The 20,506-nt window shown below is 37.5% G+C and overlaps 2 protein-coding genes across 2 annotated transcripts in view; one reads left to right on the forward strand and one right to left on the reverse strand.

The window, feature by feature from the left end:
- Positions 1 to 814: 814 nt before the first annotated feature.
- On the reverse strand, positions 815 to 7,005 carry dffa (DNA fragmentation factor, alpha polypeptide). The gene is made up of 6 exons (XM_056239432.1): positions 6,746 to 7,005; positions 3,947 to 4,105; positions 3,707 to 3,861; positions 3,388 to 3,577; positions 1,940 to 2,064; positions 815 to 1,112 (listed from the first exon to the last, which is right to left on the reverse strand). The coding sequence occupies exons 1-6, from the start codon at positions 6,837 to 6,839 to the stop codon at positions 897 to 899; spliced, it is 939 nt and encodes a 312-aa protein (XP_056095407.1). The 5' UTR covers positions 6,840 to 7,005; the 3' UTR covers positions 815 to 896.
- Positions 7,006 to 7,227: 222 nt separating this feature from the next.
- Positions 7,228 to 20,506, forward strand: part of pex14 (peroxisomal biogenesis factor 14) — a 65,517-nt gene continuing 52,238 nt past the window's right edge. The window contains exons 1-2 of the mRNA XM_056239431.1: positions 7,228 to 7,329; positions 12,170 to 12,214. Coding sequence (XP_056095406.1) covers positions 7,294 to 7,329; positions 12,170 to 12,214 — 81 coding nt within the window. The 5' untranslated portion in view covers positions 7,228 to 7,293. The remainder of the gene's footprint in view (positions 7,330 to 12,169; positions 12,215 to 20,506) is intronic.

Consider the following 20,506-nt stretch of genomic DNA (forward strand, 5'->3'; position numbering starts at 1 on the left):
TACATCCGCACGGAAAAAGATGCTTTTAACAAGACATTCTTGGTGAATAGGAACAGACTAGCAGGTCTCTTCATTAGTTTTTCAAATGGAAATTTTATCTACATGCATTACCATTCTCAATGCTCTCTGACAAGCTGAAATATTTTTTTAATCATTATGGAACTCGATAATACAATTTATATTCATGCCCAAAACTAAATGTCAAAATATTTGTATAAGTCTAATACGAATATTTGACATCATTTGACGTTTCAAGTAGTGTTGTGAACAGTACCACAACAAAATATGCACCCCATGGGCTTAATTGCTAACATTTCCAATTTGACACATTTATTGAACCTTGCAATACCACTGTAATATATTCCTTCACTTAGCAGTATCATAAAGCAGCATTAAATGTGTCTATTAGGTATTAAAATGCCATGTCTGCCAGCATATATTACAGGTGATGAAATTAAGATTGGACATGTTGTATTTGGAACAATCCATAATGAATTGAACTCCCTTTTGAAATAATTATTAACATTAGATTTTCAATAAATTGTGTACTTGCTTTGTTAATTTTTTTTCACCAATTAACTTGTAAATCACATAGTAGTATAGGATTGTTATCACCAAACAACCTCCTGAATGACTGGTGGTGGCTTAAATTATTTAAAGCTAATGTATAAGAAACATAGCTTTAAAAAAATTACTTTTTTTTATCATGTGGATTACTGACTAAAGAAAACAATAGTTCTTAATCCATGTTGTAAAAAAAAAAAAAGTGGCTTTGCCATTTCCATACAATATACTATTATCAAAATAATCAGTATCTAAAAATTGGTTTATTTTTTTACATGAAATGTAATGAAGTAGTTCAAGAATATAGACTAGAATAAATGTGTTGTATATTGTCAGTGCGTGTGTTTTTTTCTGCGTTTAGCTCGGGTCTCTCTCTCAGCTTGTGGTTGTGAAGTGGACTGGTTTTGAGCGCTGATGGATTGCAGGGCTTGAACTCGCTTTAGGCGTTTACTGAGCTCACTTTCACATGCCTGGACCAGCGCTGATGCCCTTTCACTGTCCCAGCACAACACCTCCATCATGACCTCCACTCCCTGCCTCACCACCATCTGCATAAACAAATACATCCATATATGAGATACATCCATAATACTAAATTAGTCATCTTAATTTACCAAACACACAAAAACATAATTATTTTTATTAATATGAATGAATTAATATAAGTAATAGGTATTTCTCTTTTTTAAAAACACTTATTTTTTTATTAAACTGTTTGCAGATATACTCATGTCTTGCGTTCATTCATACCACTGAAAAGAGTGAGTGCCCCCTACTGATATACTGTATGACTGAAAGTACAATTTTTTTTCAACATGACATCAAACTTGACCCTAAGGTATGTAATGCCTACTTTTCACAATTCAATCAATTCGCAATGGATAAAAATCAAGTCATGCCTTCAATTTCATTTCAGTTGAATATCCTGTTACAGTCTAAAATATGTCAGATTACAGAAGCAGAATGGGTTGTGAACGGTGTTCATGTCTTTCACTCTCTAGTGTATAATTTTTTGCTTAAAATCACCATGAAATCAAAACTGACAATTCTTATTTTTTATGGAATATTGGAGTATTTATTCTATATGATTTGTCTGTGCACATCATTATTTTTTAAATGAATGTACCCTTAAAATCTTTGATCAAAATAACTTCCCCTCCCTCTCTTCTCTGATGATGTGTTTACTGGCTTGAGGTGGGACAACCTGTCACTCACATGACATCACAGCAATAGCAAACCACAACCATCCAATCAATTCCCGTATCACTCAGATATGTCACAATAGGGAAGAAAAGACTAATCACAACTTCTGTTTCATGCAGACTTTATGAAATTGTGGGAGACCTTACAACACTGTTGTGGTTGGATATCATACCTGTAGCTCCTCATTGGACAGTCTGGTCTCTGGGTATTTTTTGTCCTTCAGAACCATTAGCGTTGTGGAGTTGAACCCTGCTGCGGCCTCCACCTGCACCCCATCTGTCTCATCTAGTTTAGCACCTGCAGCAATGACTGTGGTTAACATCCCGAAAACGCTGGAAAGATTAGGGCTGTCACAAAAACAGATAAGCTGTTGATCATCCAAGCTGCTACTTTTCTTCATTCCACCAAGTAATGATGAAATGAACTTGTATGAACTGGTACAATATTTAGAAATAGCTCTGCGACACCATCTGGTGGCAGCAGAGTCAAAGCAACACAGTAAATAACATGATGTCACAGTTAACTTGGGGATCTTTCATAAATTGCTGGTATCTAGAATATTTGCTTTAAAGAGGACCTATTTTTATTTGACATTTTCTACTTTCTTTAGTGTGTAATGTTTGAGCATGAAACATGTCTGCAAAGTTACAAAGCACAAAGTCTACTCCATAGGGAGTTATTCTCTATATCTGTGAGCACTGTTTCTGAACTTCCTGAAACGCCTCCATTGTAGTCTTGAGTTTTCTTCCAAGAACATACACATCACAATATTCCTCATTTAAATAATTTCCACCCAAGGCATACATAAAAAAGGAGGTGAGGCCAGGAAGAGTTGCATTAGTAGTGTGTTGAAACTTGCGTTATGGTAAGGAGTGTGACATTTCTGAAACACGCGTCCATTGAAGCAGTCGACCATTCAGAGCACATGCACTTTTCGGAAGGAGGGGCTTCAAAGAGACAGGAACTAAACAGAGCGTTGCTGACAGACTGGGAAGAGAGGTGCTGCAACAATAGCCGAACAGTAAGGAACGGTTCCTGTTATATTTCCCCTTTGAGCTTTGTTCAGCGTGGCACTATTACAAGCCGTTCTTTCCCGGAAAATTCCCGGAATTTTCAGCGCGGTTGGCTAACCATGCTGAACCGTGCTGGTAAAATGCGTGTAGTGACGTTGTCACTCAGGATCGGTCACTTGCCTTTTGCCTGGCAGCCAGTTTCTCTGTAGCTGTCCAAGTGTGCTATTTGAGTGAAGTTACCACAAGTTTATAATAAAATTAAAAGAAATATCATCCTCCATAACGTGGTCGCTATTTACATCTTATACCGTCTGTAAACTCTTGCATTACCAAGGCAAAGACTGACGCATTTATATTACAATCCAAAGAGCGGCCGTTATCAGCCCCACAGTGCAAAATGAAACCACATCCGTAGCGGCTGGGCCGGATCAGCACGGAATGGAACGGTTACGCAATGAGAACGGTTTGGCCCGACGGTTTCAAAGCCGCTAATGTAAAATATGTGAAAAATAATATTTTTGACCATTTAAGCATGAAAACCTATTCTAGTAGACCCCAACAACAAAATATGATGATCATAATATGGCATCTTTGAACATAATCCTACTTTCTTCTTGTGGGTCCAAGGCGCCTTCTCGCTCCATGGCTTTCAAATAGAGCCTCAGTAACTCTTTGGACTGTCTCTCTTCTTCCCTGCGGTCCAGCATTCTCTGCAACGTGTCCTGTAGGACCTGGGTTTTCTGCTGTGAGAAGTTCAACCCCACAGCCAGATCTGAGCATGGCACCTCAATCAAAATCTGTAACACATTTTATACAATTATTCTCAGAAAACCACAGTAAAACATTGGCTATTTACACAATATAACCATACATGTAAAGGATAGAGGTCTTTATGTGGCAAAGTAAAAAGCCAAAATCAAGCAGACCTGTAAATTTGCCTCGGACATAAGGATAATACTGGCCAAGTCCTGTCTGAGCTGCTCTGCCAAACTGCGCCAAGATTCAAACCCATCAACATCGTCCTTTCCATCTATCTCCAGATTAGCAGACTCTCTGCAAGGCTGTGCTGTGCCTCCATCATCTAGACAAATCATAATCAGTTTAGATTAGTAATGATGAGCTGGACAAATAGTAATAAAAATATCCTGGAATAGGCTATATCTCACTTTGACGAGTATGCATCCATATTTCATCGGCATGCAACAGCATGAATTTTGTATTTGCTGGCAGACACAGAAAGTAAGCTTCGTCTTCCACGATGGTCCCATCTTCTTCTAGCACCACTGACACTGATGCACTGGGACTAAACCCTAGAGCCTCACCCCCTGTGAGAGATGAAGAGAATGTGTCAAATGAAAAATTGAGCACAGGATGAATGAACTGTTAATCTTAAGAAATTAGTAATGGCGTACTTTGTTTGATTGCTTGCTTGCTTTTTAAAGCCATGCCAGCTTCAAGTTCTTTGGCTATTTTCATGGTGCATAATAAATTGGGTTATTTAATATATATATATATATATATATATATATATATATATATATATATATAAACATTTTAAACTTCAGGTTAACTTGATTAAAAACACTGTCAAGGGTATAAACTGAATAAAACAGTAGAAATATTACAATAATACCAATAAAAAAATCATAGAAATTAACAGATAATGAGCTATATTAGGAAATGATGTACAAATGGGCTTATTGGATTTAAAAAAACATGCTGTCACAAATGCCTTCACACCTCTTTAACATATTTAGAGGTGATGCAAAATACTTGGAGAGAAAATGCCAATCAAAGAATGTATGTAATGTAACATTGAGTAATAATGTTACATTACATACATTCTTTAATTGGCATTTTGACTGAACTATTAACAAGACAGCATGTCATAGCACCTGTTTCGGTTTCAGTTGTGCTAGATGAATGAATTCTCTCTTCAACAATTCTGAATCGATTCCGAAAACCTAGATTTTTAAAATGTATTTATATTTAAACAAATTATTATATTTATTCATATATACAGTTGAAACTCAATTTTTTTTTAATATTGTGCAAAAGTTAATTTATTTCAGTAATTCGACTTAAAAGGTGAAACTAATATATTATATAGACTCATTACATGCAAAGTGAGATATTTCAAGCCTTTATTTGTTATAATTTTGATGATTATGGCTAACAGCTTATGAAAACCCCCAAATCAAAATCTCAGAAAATTAGAATATTGTGAAAAGGTTCAGTATTGTAGGCTCAAAGTGTCACACTCTAATCACCTAATTAACAAAACAAAAAAAACCTGGAAAGGGTTCCTGAGCCTTTAAATGGTCTCTCAGTCTGGTTCAGTAGAATTCACAATCATGGGGAAGACTGCTGACCTGACAGTTGTGCAGAAAACCATCATTGACACCCTCCACAAGGAGGGAAAGCCTCAAAAGGTAATTGCAAAAGAAGTTGGATGTTCTCAAAGTGCTGTATCAAAGCACATTAATAGAAAGTTAAGTGGAAGGAAAAAGTGTGGAAGAAAAAGGTGCACAAGCAGCAGGGATGACCGCAGCCTGGAGAGGACTGTCAGGAAAAGGCCATTCAAATGTGTGCGGGAGCTTCACAAGGAGTGGACTGAGGCTGGAGTTACTGCATCAAGAGCCACCACACACAGACGGATCCTGGACATGGGCTTCAAATGTCGTATTTCTCTTGTCAAGCCGTTCCTGAACAACAAACAACGTCAGAAGCGTCTCACCTGGGCTAAAGAAAAAAAGAACTGGTCTGTTGCTCAGTGGTCCAAAGTCCTCTTTTCTGATGAGAGCAAATTTTGCATCTCATTTGGAAACCAAGGTCCCAGAGTCTGGAGGAAGAATGGAGAGGCACACAATCCAAGATGCTTGAAGTCCAGTGTGAAGTTTCCACAGTCTGTGTTGGTTTGGGGAGCCATGTCATCGGCTGGTGTTGGTCCACTGTGCTTTATTAAGTCCAGAGTCAACGCAGCCGTCTACCAGGACATTTTAGAGCACTTCATGCTTCCTTCAGCAGACAAGCTTTATGGAGATGCTGACTTCATTTTCCAGCAGGACTTGGCACCTGCCCACACTGCCAAAAGTACCAAAACCTGGTTCAATGACCATGGGATTACTGTGCTTGATTGGCCAGCAAAGTCACCTGACCTGAACCCCATAGAGAATCTTTGGAGCATTACCAAGAGAGAGATGAGAGACATGAGACAATGCAGAAAAGCTGAAGGCTGCTATTGAAGCATCCTGGTCTTCATAACACCTCAGCAGTGCCACAGGCTGATGGCATCCATGCCCCGCCGCATTGAGGCAGTAATTCATGCAAAAGGGGCCAAAACCAAGCACTGAGTAGTACATATGCATGATTATACTTTTCAGAGGGCCGACATTTCTGCATTTAAAATCCTTTATTTTTTATCGATTTCATGTAATATTCTAATTTTCTGAGATTTTGAATTTGGGTTTTTCATAAGCTGTAAGCCATAATCATCAAAATTATAACAAATAAAGGCTTGAAATATCTCACTTTGCATATAATGAGTCTATATAATAATATATTTCACCCTTTAAGTTGAATTACTGAATTTTTTTTTACTTTTGCACAATATTCAAATTGTTCAAGTTTCACCTGTTTATGTTTAAGTTAGATCATTATTATTTTTTCTTATTAATACTTTAATCCATTAATTAAACATCACTCTTATGTGTCTATATTGATCTTTATGTTCTAAAATTAGGCTATTTTAAACTTTTCTTAACTATTATGCCTGTAAACACTTGTAAAATAAGCAAAAACGTGCTATATAAATCAATTTGCCTAAATTAAAAGTGTTTATAATCCTGTTTATTTCTGCATGTATGCTACGTTTCTAACGGCGTAGGTTACTTAAAAGAAGGCATATAAACTTCTAACGTTACCTGAATTCAGGGTGAAGCGAACTCAATCATTTTCAAACCCACCTTTTAATTTGAGTTGATCCAGAGAGGTCACAGCCAGCCCATAACACTTCTGTCGGCTATTGTTACACACTTTACATACTTTTAATTCTGTCATGATGACAGTCAAAGTTCAGAGTTCATAACGTAGTATCTTCAGTGCCTCACACTTTGTTCTTGGGTGATATTTTTGAGTCTGAATACTCATAAATCCCGTAACACCTAATATTCTCACCATCTGTTTGACATATTTCTGCTTCCGTGTTTTGAAATGTGCTGATCGAATAGTAATGTGAACGAATCGTTCTTTTGATTAGAATCTTTTTAATGAGTCAATTGAACCGATTTCCAAAATCGGACTGAACTCTTACCGTAGTTAGTAAAATAATCATCACTTTGAACTGGTTCTTTAAAACGAACTGTTCAAAAGAACTGACCAGTGAGACTCGAACTTCGTATCACTAGTTCAGACCAGAGCCATTGAGAGAAGAATGGCATTGGTTCAGACTAAAGCAATGGAGCACAGTTGAACCGTTAGCTTCGTTAGCTTCCTGGCTAGTAGCTCTGAGAAGATGGCATCCTCGGACCAACCTGACCAGCAAAATCAGGTAGTTGATAAAATTTCGCCAGTTAGCAACTTGTATTTTGCTTGTTAGGCCGTGGACCTGCATAGTAAACGCACAATTTGTCACGTTTTAATTATTGATATACTCATAATCTAGCTGTCCCATGTTGTTTAGGAAAAAGTTTTAGCTGGTTTGCTAGCGTCCTGCTCACTGTCATCCCATGCAGTTAGACAGATGTGTGTGACAGGTGCAGGCCACAGAGAATAGTGCATTCAGGAGATTTCACGGCAGATCTTAGTGTCTGGATCTGTTAAAATTAAGCACCTTGGGGACAGTTATCACCTATTATTTGTTATGTTCAGTCAGGGGTCATTGACCCTGAAAACAAGACACGGGTCACATCAGGGGCGTAACCATCATTTCACCATACCATTTTTTTAAAACCAGTAATTGACAGCTTTTATTTCTTGCTTTTAATTGGCTGAGAAATCAAATGCAATGCTGAACAATAACTTAGCCTATTATTTGTATTCTAAAATATTTTCCCTATGTTTTCCTAATGCCAATTTTATGATTGGTTTATGTATTACACACAAGTGTGCATTAAGTCATCATGGATTTTACACAATGTAAAAAAAGTTTTTTTTTTTTTTTATCACAGAATAAGGCAGAACATACTTTCTATACTGTAATAAAGGCTATGGCAATTAGCACTGCATTATTATTGTTTTGAACATTTCCCGAGATGGCTTTAAAAAACACATATAAACTATATATTGTCGTAATCATGTGTTTATTGTCTTCACGTTTCATCTGTCAAAATGTTTCTGCTTTTTATTCAGCTACAGCGATAGCTGGATGCCCTTGTCTATATAAGGATTTCCTGGATTGTCATAAGTTATTACTTCTGGAATTTCTGTAAGAGAGCGCGCTCTGGCTTCCAATGTGAATGAAACTTGCATTACATGAGTGTTAACACTTCATAATGCTTGGTTACATTGCCTGGTTTTGGATAAGAAGGTCTCGCATAGAATATTATCTCTTTGAATTTGAATCTAGATTTATTCACATTGTCACATGAAAACTTGAAAAAAAAAAGTGTGGGGGACGAATTGACATGCATCCCTCCTAGTGCTCATATGGCCTAGTCTCAGAAAAGTTCTGTGTTTACTGCTAAAGTAAAAACTTTATTTATGCAATGTTTCAGCAACCAATTAAATTGATTGTTTACCCAAAAATGAACAGTCTGTCATCATTTACCCCCCTAGATGTGCCAGACCTGAATGTAAAAGAAAGGTATATGAGAGAGATCGTATCTTAACAGATTCAGGGGTGATGCAATATAATTGGAGGAGAGTCAATAATTGGAAAAACATTAAAGAATGTATAAACATAAGTTTTAGATATAGTATAATTTATAATAAAGTCAGAGTTTATTTTTTTAAATATATATTGGATATTATTCTTTCAATATCTTATTACTTTAACCCATTCATAAAATTGTATTACTTACATTTTTTCTTTACTCATCTTTATGTCCTAAAATGATTTTAAATGTGAGTCTTATATAAATTATGTCAAATATGTAAAGTATTAATTATAAACTTTAAAATGTGCTATATAAATCAGCAACAAATTAAAGGCATACCTCACCCAAAAATGAACAGTCTGTCATTATTTACAAACCTTCATGTTGTTCCAAACCTGTATGAATTTCTTCACTAGGACACAAAACGAGATGTTAGGCAGAATGACATCCACCATTAATTTCTATTGCATGTTTCCATGATTATTTTTTTAAATGATGGCAGACTCTTCATTTTTTGGGGGGAAGTATCCCTTTAACTAAATGCTGTTGTAATGCATTTAATGTCTCAGATTTAAGAATAGGATATGAATCTTGGTTGATTATTCTTATGCATTTTTCTCTATTAAATACAATGAAACATAAGTTTGTCAATAAATAATTGCATATAAATATAGGTGAATTTTATGACTGTTTACTTATTTTGAATTAATTTATTGTGAGTAATACAGGATGCCGTCGCCAAGCCTGTATTCTTTTGAATAATGACGGTTGCTGAGTGAGTTTTGCTCAGTGTGTTAACCCTCTTGGTCTCTGTTGGTGCAGTTTATGATTCTTAACATACTAAATCTATTGCCAGCTTTAGAATATTTGAAGTGTTGCCGTTTGTTGGGACAGTGTGAACCAGCCTGAATAAGAAGTGTATGTGCTAATATTTGTCTGTTTTTGGGAGTATTGAAATGCCTTTAGTACAATCAGGTTTTGGAGGGTCTGCAGCTCTCAGTCTACTACATACAGACAGAGTAGCCTTGTAAGCCTACCATAGGTTAAATATTTATGCAGGTAAAATATAGTGATGTACACTTTTGTGGTCAGTAAGGTGTTTTTGTTTGTTTGAAAGAATGCATTTTATTTAAAAAGAATGCATTAAAGCGAGGGTGTGCAGTTAGTAGCAATAATGAGCTAGCTTTGAAAGCATAAGATCCCACCCTCCCTTCAGAGCGTCTCCAAAGCCACTCCTCCTCCAAACATGAACGCACATCACCAGACTTGAGCAGAGTCTGCAAAGCGTCACGAGAGACGGCGTTAAATTCCCTCATGTCTCAAAGCACAAAACATTACAATAATAACGAATGCAAACAACTTAGAGAGCTCCGACTTGTACTAAAGTCCCTTTCAAATAAAGTCTGTTCACTCGGTGGCCGTATTTGCTACGCCTCCGGGCAGCCATTTTGGGCATCCAAGACCAAGTTCTGTCTACCTGAATGGGGGAATCCTGAAATCTCAAAAACATCCTGCAGAACACAATTTAATAACATATTTCAAATCAGCAACAAAATCTGACATGGACTGCCCCATAAATGTTGTTTATTATGCTCAAATAGCGTTTAAAAAGCGTATTTTTCATACTAGATCCGCCAATGCAGTCCTAAGTGCACGTTCAGAACACTGACTGTTTCTGTAGCAACCGGAGCTGCAGTGATGCGACAACTTTATCAATCAGCGATTGGCTCTTATATTTAGAAGGTGGGACTTAATCTGCCATATTCCATGTTGCACTTTCTCCCATTCATAAGTATTATGAGTCCACCAGCTTTGTATATCTAAAGTCATTGTACCGCCTGACTGCTGCAGATTGCATTGATAGTGTTGACAGAAATTGCCATAGAGTGTGAGGATGTGAACAGCTCTGAGTAGAATGTCAGGGGTGCCATCTTGTAATTACAACATGACGTGAACGCAGCATCTTCTTTCAAAAACATTAATACTCTTACTGACCCCAAAATTTCGAACGGTAGTGTTAAAACTGTTACTATTATGTCCTTGAGCCTAATATACCTAACCCAAAATTGCTTTAGGGAGACTAATACGTTTACAATATGTCAATTTTGCTTTAAAGAGTCAACTGAATGGCTAATTAATTGTTAAATTAAATATCCTAATTTGAACTTTGCAGGCTTACTTAGTGCTCTAAAGTGGATTTAACCAATGGTATCATCCACTGATCAGAAATAAAACTGTGATGCCTACAAAGAGAGTACCAGGCCTGGCTCTATTGCAGATGTTGATAAAGGCAGCAGTGTTAATGGCATCTAATGGCAATCAGTAATGCAGTAAACTCTATAGTCTGTCAAGAACTGAATGGCAATATATAGACATTAGGGTTAGTGAAACTTGAGTTTCACCTCTTGCAGGCTAACAGAGAGAGGCATCATTGAGTTTTAATGGGTGAAGGGACATCTTAAGGGCAATATACCACATTATTCTTCTCAGATTTATGATTGGTAGATCCTATCTGTATCCTATAATTTCTGCCCTTTTCCTCACCCTTTATTTTTTTATTCTTTTGAAAGAAGTCTCTTTTGCTAACCAAGGCTGCATTTATTTGATTTAAAAAAAAATTATAAAATTTAAATATTTTAAAAATGTTATTTATTCCTGTGCTGGTAAAGCTGGGTCCTTCCGTGTCAACTCAACCAGAGGTCCCCGACAACATTTTTGGATTTTGATCATATTTTTTCTGGTGAAAGAAATACATAAATGAAGAAGAAAGCTAAATATTAAATGTTATGGATGCATATTTACTGAGTAATCCACTATTTTGTAGAGGGGGTGACCATTTTTGGACCATTGACAAATGACCATTTTTACCTGAGATTTGGAGCTGAAATTACAGTGGGCTAAAAATGACTAGAAAGATGGCAGCATTATTTTATTTTTACACAGAAATTTTTTGGTCTAGTTGAATCTCTTCACTTTAGCAATCTTTGTTGCATTATATGCCAACGGAGACAGTTCAAAAATGGTTGTGTTTTTTGCCTCAAGTTAAGATCCCTTAAATATCCTTTTAGATTCTGGTTCCTAATAAACTTTTCTTTTGGTACATCTTCATTTTAAAGGCCCCATATGGTACAATCCCAGAGATATGGAGATCTTAATGCGGCTCCATGAGTAAATTGGTCAATTGAACACGTTGTCAGTGGTCATATTTTTTTATGGAAATCACGATAGATATATTTTTTTCAGGATTTTTTTTTTGATGAATAGAAATTTCAAAAGAACAGCAATTATTTGAAGTAGACGTCTTTTGTAACATTATGTATGTTACTGTCACTTTTGATCAATTTAATGCTGAATAAATGTAATATTTTCTTCTTTTTAAATACGCAAAATCTTACTGACCCTAAACTTTTGAACATTACTGTACATTTCTGGTGAGGGATTATTCATGATTATAGTGTTACCATTTAAAGGCCAGGTGTGGAGTCAAGAACTGTGCTGTACTGTACTAGAATCACATGTAGTTATAAACTCTCCCACTAGGTGGCGCTGTAACACAAGACTTGTTTCTTTCAGAATGCTGCTCCAGCCAGAGAAGACACGGCTCCAAGAGAAGCGCTGGTAAGTTTCACAAGTCTGCGTACCTCCACTCATTATTCTCTACATAGAGTTTTGTTGAAAGAATTTTTTTTTTATAGAATTGTTTTACATTACCATTAGTATTATTACCAAATACCTAGAATACAATAGGACAAAAAACAGAAATGTTTGAAGTATTGAAATATTTGAAGACTTCTACTTCATTTTGAACTTCTTTTTTAACTTATATTCACCAAAGAAATATATAAAATGTATCACAGCAGCACAACTGTTTTTAACATTGATCATAATAATAAATGTTTCTTTAAAAAAAACGTAGCGACCCCAAATGTTTGAACGGTAATGTATGATCATGATTTTTCTTTGATAAAATGTCATTCTCAGCATGTCAAAGATGTCATTGACTGTAATCAGTGTTGGAGGGTTACTTCAGATTACTTTGAGTAACTGTTAACGCAGTACTTTAAAAACTAAAGATCTGATTTACTTTTTCAAATAAGTGCATTTTGTTTTCCCATTTATTGACCCCATTGTCTCTTGTCCCCATGTTGAGAGAAATCGTGAGTAAGTTGCTGCTGACCTTCAATGATCCAATTCAACCGTACTAATAAGCAAAAATGACTTTAGATAAACATCACATTTGTGTTTCATTTTGTTTTGTTTTTATTGCTAAAGTAAGTGTGTGGAACTTCTCCTGTATCCTATTCTTCTGCAATCCAGCAGCTGTCACTTTTGATGTCAAAGGGCCTTTACATAAGCCACAAATGTATTTAAATACGAACAAGAAAGCCCAGCACAGGCGAGAAAAAGTAACGTCAAAGTAACTTAACGCATTCATTTCATTAAAAGTAACTATCACAATTAGTTTCTTTTTGGGGGAGTAATACAATATTGTAATGCATTGCTTTTAAAAGTAACCTTCCCCGAAACATTTGACCATTAATTCGTAGATGACTTACTAGTAGGTGGTTTTGTGAATGTGAGTAATCCTCACCAATCCCCATAGTGTGGTTCTCAGCAGCGGAACTGCTCTCTTTCTTTCTCTTAAACTAGGAAGTTCTTGGATTATCTATGGCACATTTACTATCATTGGACAATTAGGCTGTGTATTGTTCGGTTTTGTGTGATGTGATTTTCTGCTATGAATGATATCTAGCCATGCTCAAAGCACTGTCCTTAACAGCGGGGAAAAGTGCCGATTATTAAGGCTTCTTGGCTTTCTAACTGCTTGACAAGTCCCCCTTTTTTTCCTCTGCTTTTCTCTTTTTGATGAGCTGCTCTTTCCCAGTTAAGTGGATTATTACAGCTCTGGATAATTCATGTCACAAGGCATTATTTGGATGGGGTGAATAATTGAAATCTGTGTCTGAAAGGATTTGATGTGGATGAGCGGAAGGGGAGTAGTGGCAGGGCTGGAGGGAGGCTCTGGGCGCGAGTGCCGGGGTGTCAGGCTGGGGACACCAGTCATGTTAACAGGTTCTGACTCACCTCGCCGGATGGGCGGCCCTCGCTCCTCGGTGGCAGGCAACTCTGGCTGGAGTCTGAGCCAGAACAGGTTTGGACCTGCGCTGTCACTCAAACCCAGTACCAGTCGCGCTCAGGGTTGAGCTCTTGCCTCCAGGGCTTGTGCTTCCTGGCCTGTCCCGCTACCACACACTACACGCACTGCGCAGTACTTCATTTCATCTTCTTTATAACCACCCACTCACTTTTCTTTCCTTTCTTCTCATTTCCTTTCATTTCTGTTCTTTTTCTTTTCCTTTTTGGGCCTTTCCCTTTTTTCCATTTTCACTTTTTTATCTATTTACTCATATTTCTGTTCCTTTCCTTTGTGTTCTTTTCTTTACATTTTTACTTTCATTTACTTGTCCCTTTAAATTTCCCTTTTTTCCCTTTCAGTGTCATTTCCTAGTCTTTCCCTTTTTAATTTCCTTGCCCTTTACCCTTGTGTCCCTTTACATCCCTTTTACACTTTAATTTCCTTCTGCCTTTTCTTATCCTTTTTACGTTTACATTTGCCATTTATCTCTTTTTCCTTTTCTTTAAAGTCTGCTCTTTCCCTTTTCCTTTTTTCTTTTCTTTTTTCCCTTTTGATTTCTCTTTCTATTTCTCTTTTTTCCCTTAACATTTCCCCTTCCTCTCCTTTTCCTTTTTTTTAATCTCTGTTTTTTGCCTTTTCCATTTTTTTCCTTTCCTCTACATTTTCCTCTTACTTTTCTCTAATTTTCTTTACTTTCTTTTCCTTTCTTTTGTTTCCCCCTTTCCATTCCACACACCTTTTCCCTGTCATTTCCTTCTTTTCTTTTTCTCCTTTCTCTTCTCCTCTTTCTTTTCATGTTCCCTTTCCTTTGTCTTTTCCTCCATTCTCTGTCTTCAGTCTATACCTGAAAGTATAGGCAAATCAGCCTTTGCATTTATTACATCATAGAATGCCTATAAATTCCCAACTGAATAACATATCTGAATTTTAATGTAGCAGTTAAAGATTTAACCATATTCCTGATTGGTGGAGTTAAATATCACCTCAGGCTGTCAGAGAACCAGTGCTGTTTGACTCACAGAATCCATGTTTGTCAGCTCTCTTGTTTGCCTTTTAGTCTTTTGTGGTTGGCTTTCTGCCTCAAAGGTGTGTGAAAGGTTAAATATCTTTCCCTCCAGTGGTGTTTTGCGGTACCCTTCTGCGATCTACCGCCTGTGACTGTAACGCTCAGCGTGTTGGCATGGTAACTGCCGGCTCCATGGGATGCTCTCCCATCCCTTCTCTGCCCGCTGGGGCTCCACTGTGCGCCCCAAATATCACTGGCCTCCTGTGGAAAGAGCGAGGGATGCAGGAGCAGAGGGAGGAGGTGAAAGGAGGGGGGAGGGGAAAAAAAGGAAAGTTGTTAGAAGAACATCCCGGTCTCGCCGCAACTTCAAAAGCTCCCCTTCCCCAGGATATTAAGCAACTGTGATGAAAAATTTAGCAAGCGTTAAATAAGGCGCTTTGAAGTGATCTGTTTTGGCTCGGCAGTCTCTGAATTTCCGGAGCCCCTCTGCTGTCACAACCATGCTGGAAAAAAGAGACAGCATACCCAAAGCTGAGGAATTGGGGTCTGCCTGACGAGATGCCAATGTTCACATTATAGCCTGTGGCAATGACCATTGCGTTGACTTGGCGCTCTGTCTTAATTATACCATTATTTTCTTTATATCAATACACCTTGCTTGCCCTCTAGGCATGGAGACATCTGTTGCTCAAATGTTGGTTTTGAGAATGAGCTTCCACCTCGCAGGGATCCGTGTAAAAGAACCAATAGCAGAAAGTATCAGTGACCTATCAGGAGCATTCATTTATATTCATGGTCCATGGTCCGCTGTTTACATTTTGGGACAGCATTTCACTTTTGTTTCAATTCTGCAGTTCCTGATTATGAAACTTGAAAGTTAATTATTGAGGGAATGAGGGGTGGTTAGCCAGTAATAACCCAAAAGACTTACTCTGTGCTCACTTTCAAACTGTGCTGCAATTTAATTTGCCTGGGGATCCATCCTTGGACTTTTCTCTTTTTTCCTCCCCTTTGCTCATTACTTTAATTGTAATTGTAATCCTTTATTGGAGCTGTCTGCAGTAAAGGAGAGTTATGGTTGGCATGGGGGCACAGGCCACGGAGATATTTCATGATTGTTGGGGATGATGGTCACTAGGTGCCGATGAGCGGGCCAATGAGGGGTCTCTCTTTCCTGAGAGATTGCCTTGAGGATCTGGCTGGGTTGATTGAAGCAGCACACATTGGTAGAACATATTTTCCAGAGTGGCCAAAGCGGCATTTATTATTTGAATTTCATAATAAAATTTACAGAGTTTGAAAGCCTAGACTGTTTCATATCAAAAGTAGTTAAGGCACCTTTATTTATGAAGTGCTTTATATGATAGAGATTGTTTCAAAGCAGCTTCACAGGGATAAACTGAAAATTTTTATGTTTTATTTTTTTTCTAACGACAAATGATCGCGATGATCACGTTTACAAGCCAGCATCATTATAGTAGCCTAGTCTATTGGTTACCGTTTTACTGAATCTATATGATACTTCAATGCAATGTTTGAGTGGTTGATAATAACCATATATCGTCAATATTATAATATCAAGCTACCATAAATTAATCTGCAAATTTTACAGATCGATTTGCATTATAGCTTGAGGCAAGACAAATAAACAAATATCACAGAAATGTTAGGTATCCTAAAATATGATTTTGTACATCTTATATATTTACTTGCAAGAATGTAGCCCCTACCAAACTTGTGCACGCCGTTTAGACACAGGCTTTCATTTGATTTTTTTTTTTTTTTGCCAAGTCCGCATCGGTCGGGCATCCCTCCTTCAGCTCACGCCAGCGAGAAAATGCTGGCCCAATGTTGATCCTCGTTCTGCCTTTAACGCGATCACTTTCTCTTTTTCTCTTTTTGCTTTGCTCCGATAAAACCTTTGCTTTCTTGTTTTTCTGTGCTGCTTCGGCCATGACTATAACATTTGGCTCGCACGTCCGATTTTAAGGAAGTGGGGATGGTGGTGGAAGTGACCTATATGCCGTAAAGCAGTCGAATTTTGTAGTTCTCTTTGTTCGCCGGTTACTACCCGAAACCCGAAGTTTAAAAGTACGATTAAAAACGCTACAGACCCCGTCAGGCTATGGCAGACGTGTCATTCAACCTGTTGTAAGTCGATGTACCATCACAAGAGACTTGGAAATATATTATGAAGGTTGAAAAGTAGTGCTGCTTTAAACTCATTTTTGATCACCAAAAAAATTTGTTATGCCTTAAAATAGCCTGTAACTATAAACCCTCGCTTCATTTAGTATACATGGACACATGAATATGCAAATTCACCCCGCCCCCACTCAATCACTCAAGCTCAGACAACCTGATCCACTTGGTCAACTTTACTGTAGTGAATACTGCACTATCGCAAATGGAAATACTTGTGTAATTCAGCCATATACATTTGAACCAGAAACTGATTCAGAAGAAGTGGAAGAGTGAATTATACAGGGTCATCTACAAATCTATGTATCAGAACGGTAATGTGTTTTATGTATCACTCTGCACAACGTCGGACACATAACGCTAATTAATATGATTAGCCTTTTGCTAGACTGTTATCAAACAGCTAATAATGTGTTTCTAATGTTACACGAACCATGTTCCCATTCGCCACCTCAGTCTGCCTTTTTAAAAATCAGCATCCTTAGAAACGCTTTGAACAACTTAGAACGTCAGTGGAGAAAGGCATATAGTTCATCATAACAACATTGTAATATACATCATATACATAATTCAACTGTTATTGCTAAATGTACCAAATTTTTCATATCAACCGAAAAATATACCTGGAGAACCTGGCTTCTCTTGAGACTCCCCTGCTTCGCAGCATAGTAATGATGATATGCTAAGCCTACCCCGCACGTTGACGGGATTGGTTACAACATATTTGTGACTTGGAGAATAAGGGCGATTTCAAACTATTGAGCAGTTTACTGCAGTTTTAAGGAGAAAAAATTCTCAGCAATGGTGTTGACATGAATTTGCACATGGTTTGTCTTGTAGCATAATAAAAACACAACATAGACATATAAACAACATTAAAAACTTGATTTTCACCACAGGGGGTCTTTAAGACAATAAACATATCTTGTTAGTTAGATCATAATTTAGCTGACAAATCCAGCTGAGCACTTGCACAGTTCTGGTGTAAGCCATTATCCTGTTCATACAGTATGTGCATTTTGGAGATGGATAAATAGGTTGAGGAATTACTGATAAAATATGTGTTTGTGTGAGATGTGAAAGTTTATTTTGTGTTGTTGCTATTGACACTGTCGTGTCCTGAGCTGTTTGAGCTTGTGTTTAATGATACAGGAAAGGCCTGCGGTTTTATTGTTGCTGTGTTGCACTTTTCCGCCCCCACCAACCTTGTCCCAGCCGCCTTGGAGGGGCTCTGTGTGAATTTTCACTGTCACGTCCAAGGGCGAGCGGCACAGGGTCAGCTAATTGCTTTTATAATTATGATTTCACGTCAGATTTATTGTGCATGCTTGAAGTCTGCAGATCAGGGGCTTCGGAAAATGTGTTTACAGCTTTTGGCTCGACTCATTCTCCTGTTTCAGTCAGCCTTTTTGACTCAATTTACCAGATTAGAGGTGAATAGATGAGACCTGGCCTCCTCTTCAAGCCCCACGGTGTATAATTTCACAACTCCATCTGCAAAGTCCCCTACTGAATGTGTTTGTTTACTGCTGTGAAATGCTCATTAAATGACTGAGGGATGACACAAACCAGAAATCCCAGTTTTGCGTTTGAACCGTGAAATGGCGTCTCTCGAATCCTCAGTTTTCGGCCCGCCTCTATGACACTAGTCTGAGTGATTGTGTTATTTAGCCTCTTTTAAAGTAGTTTCCATAACTGTAAATGGTTAGGTTTTTTTGATGTTGGTCATATGTATTTTTTTCTGGTTCTCTTTGAAAAGGCTGAGAAGATAAAGACGAGTGGCGCCCAGATTTCTTTACATTGTGGTTTTGGTCTTGTGTGCTATTGGACCAGATTTCTGGAGCCGGTCCCCCTGAGGCCAAATTCAGCAGATTTATGGCCGGACATCTTCCCACATGAAAAGCCCATTTCTTTTCTTTTCATTTTCTTTTTTTCTTCTTCTTTTTTTTCAGTTGTCATTTACATTCTGTAAAGGACTTCTTTGCTGATATATCCAATCTTGCAGCTTTTTTAATGTTTCTCATGTCAAAGTATTTTAAATACTTCGATACCACAGCAAAACTACTCGCTGAACTAATATAGTTCAAACTTTATTAAAGGCAAGAACAGTCACAGCAGGTTTTTATAGGCTGCTGTCACGTTAAGACCTAATGCACTGACCCAATATAATGATATACATTCAATTTCTTTCAATTTCTTTTCAACTGTTTACGTTCACTTAAGACATACCCAACTGTGTTTAGGATCACGGATCAACTACGCTCCGTTTAACCACTAAATACCACGGTACAGTCATGGCCAAAAGTTTTGGCAGTGAGTGACCATAAATTCTGTTTTGCAAAGTTTGCTTCTTCAGTTGTTGTGGGGTTGATTCACATTGATCAGATACATTTTAAATAATTGCAAAAAGCTTCATTGGCCAATTTTTTTAAACTTTATTACAAAAACCCAAATTTCACCGTTTTTTGGCCCTGGCACAAAATGTCCAGCTAATATCATTTCACTAATCGAATCATCAGCACATGGGAAACGAGTAGGCTTCTAGTAATTTCAGTTGAAATCACTCTATCATTCTGAGTGGATTATAAGAGCAGACTGATGGAGGGAAGAAGTGCTTCTAAACATTTTGTTCTTTAGAAAGACATGCTGCCATCATAGCTTTGCATCAAAATCTCCTCACATGCAATGACATTTCTGCAAAGAAAATTTCACCTGAAAGAATCATTTACCGGATCATCAAGAACTTCCAAGGAGAGAGGTCATCTGCAGTGAAGAAAGCTTCAGGACATCCCAGAGTGTCCAGAAGGCTAGAAGAAAAGGTGAACACTACCAAGAGTCCTGTCATGCCAACAGTGATGCATCCTGAGATATACCTATATGTAGTTTGAACATACCCTTGGATGAAACAATTCTGCTCCAAAACACTCCCATGAATAAAGAATGGTATCAAAACCTCCTGCAAGAGCAACTTCTGCCAATGATTCAGGAGCAATTCTGTGATGATCTGTGCATTTTCCAGCATGATGGAGCACTATGCCACAAGTCAAGTGTGATAATGAAGTGGCTCTGAGTTCATTACATTACAATTTTGAATTCATGGCCAGGCAACTCCCTGGATCTTTATCCTATTGAGAACCAGTGGTCAATCCTCAAGAGGCGAGTTGACAAGTAGAAGTCCACAAATTGTGATCAACTCCAAGCTCTAATAAAGAAGTAATGGATCACAATCAGGCAGGATTTGGACCAGTAGCTGATATCCAGAGTGAATTGAAGAGGTTATGAAGAAGGGTCAACACTGTAAATAATGACTCTTTGCATATATGTAATGTTTTTGCCTATCAAAGCCTTTGAATTTATGAAATGCTTATCACTCTTTTCCAGTATACCAGTATATGTGAAAAGAATAATAAACAAATACTGAAGCAGCAAACACACAATTAATTTCACTGCCAAAACTTTTGATATACAGTGGGGTCCAAAAGTGAAAATGCAAATGATATGAACTGAAAAAAATAATGCATGAATTCAAATGTACAGCTTGTTTACATTTCCAAAACTTTCTCTT

Source organism: Rhinichthys klamathensis, unplaced genomic scaffold (genome assembly GCF_029890125.1).
Source record: "Rhinichthys klamathensis goyatoka isolate OS25496 unplaced genomic scaffold, OSU_Roscu_1.1 h1tg000020l_1, whole genome shotgun sequence".
Lineage (NCBI taxonomy): Eukaryota > Metazoa > Chordata > Actinopteri > Cypriniformes > Leuciscidae > Rhinichthys > Rhinichthys klamathensis.

Excerpts from the sequence above, each read along its gene's own strand:
- dffa (XM_056239432.1), bottom strand. The coding sequence starts at position 6,839 with ATGACAGAATTAAAAGTATGTAAAGTGTGTAACAATAGCCGACAGAAG. Across the intron at positions 4,106-6,745 it reads GGATCAACTCAAATTAAAAG|GGGGTGAGGCTCTAGGGTTT; the intron begins GTGGGTTTGAAA and ends CATCTCTCACAG. Across the intron at positions 3,862-3,946 it reads ATGGATGCATACTCGTCAAA|ATGATGGAGGCACAGCACAG; the intron begins GTGAGATATAGC and ends TGATTTGTCTAG.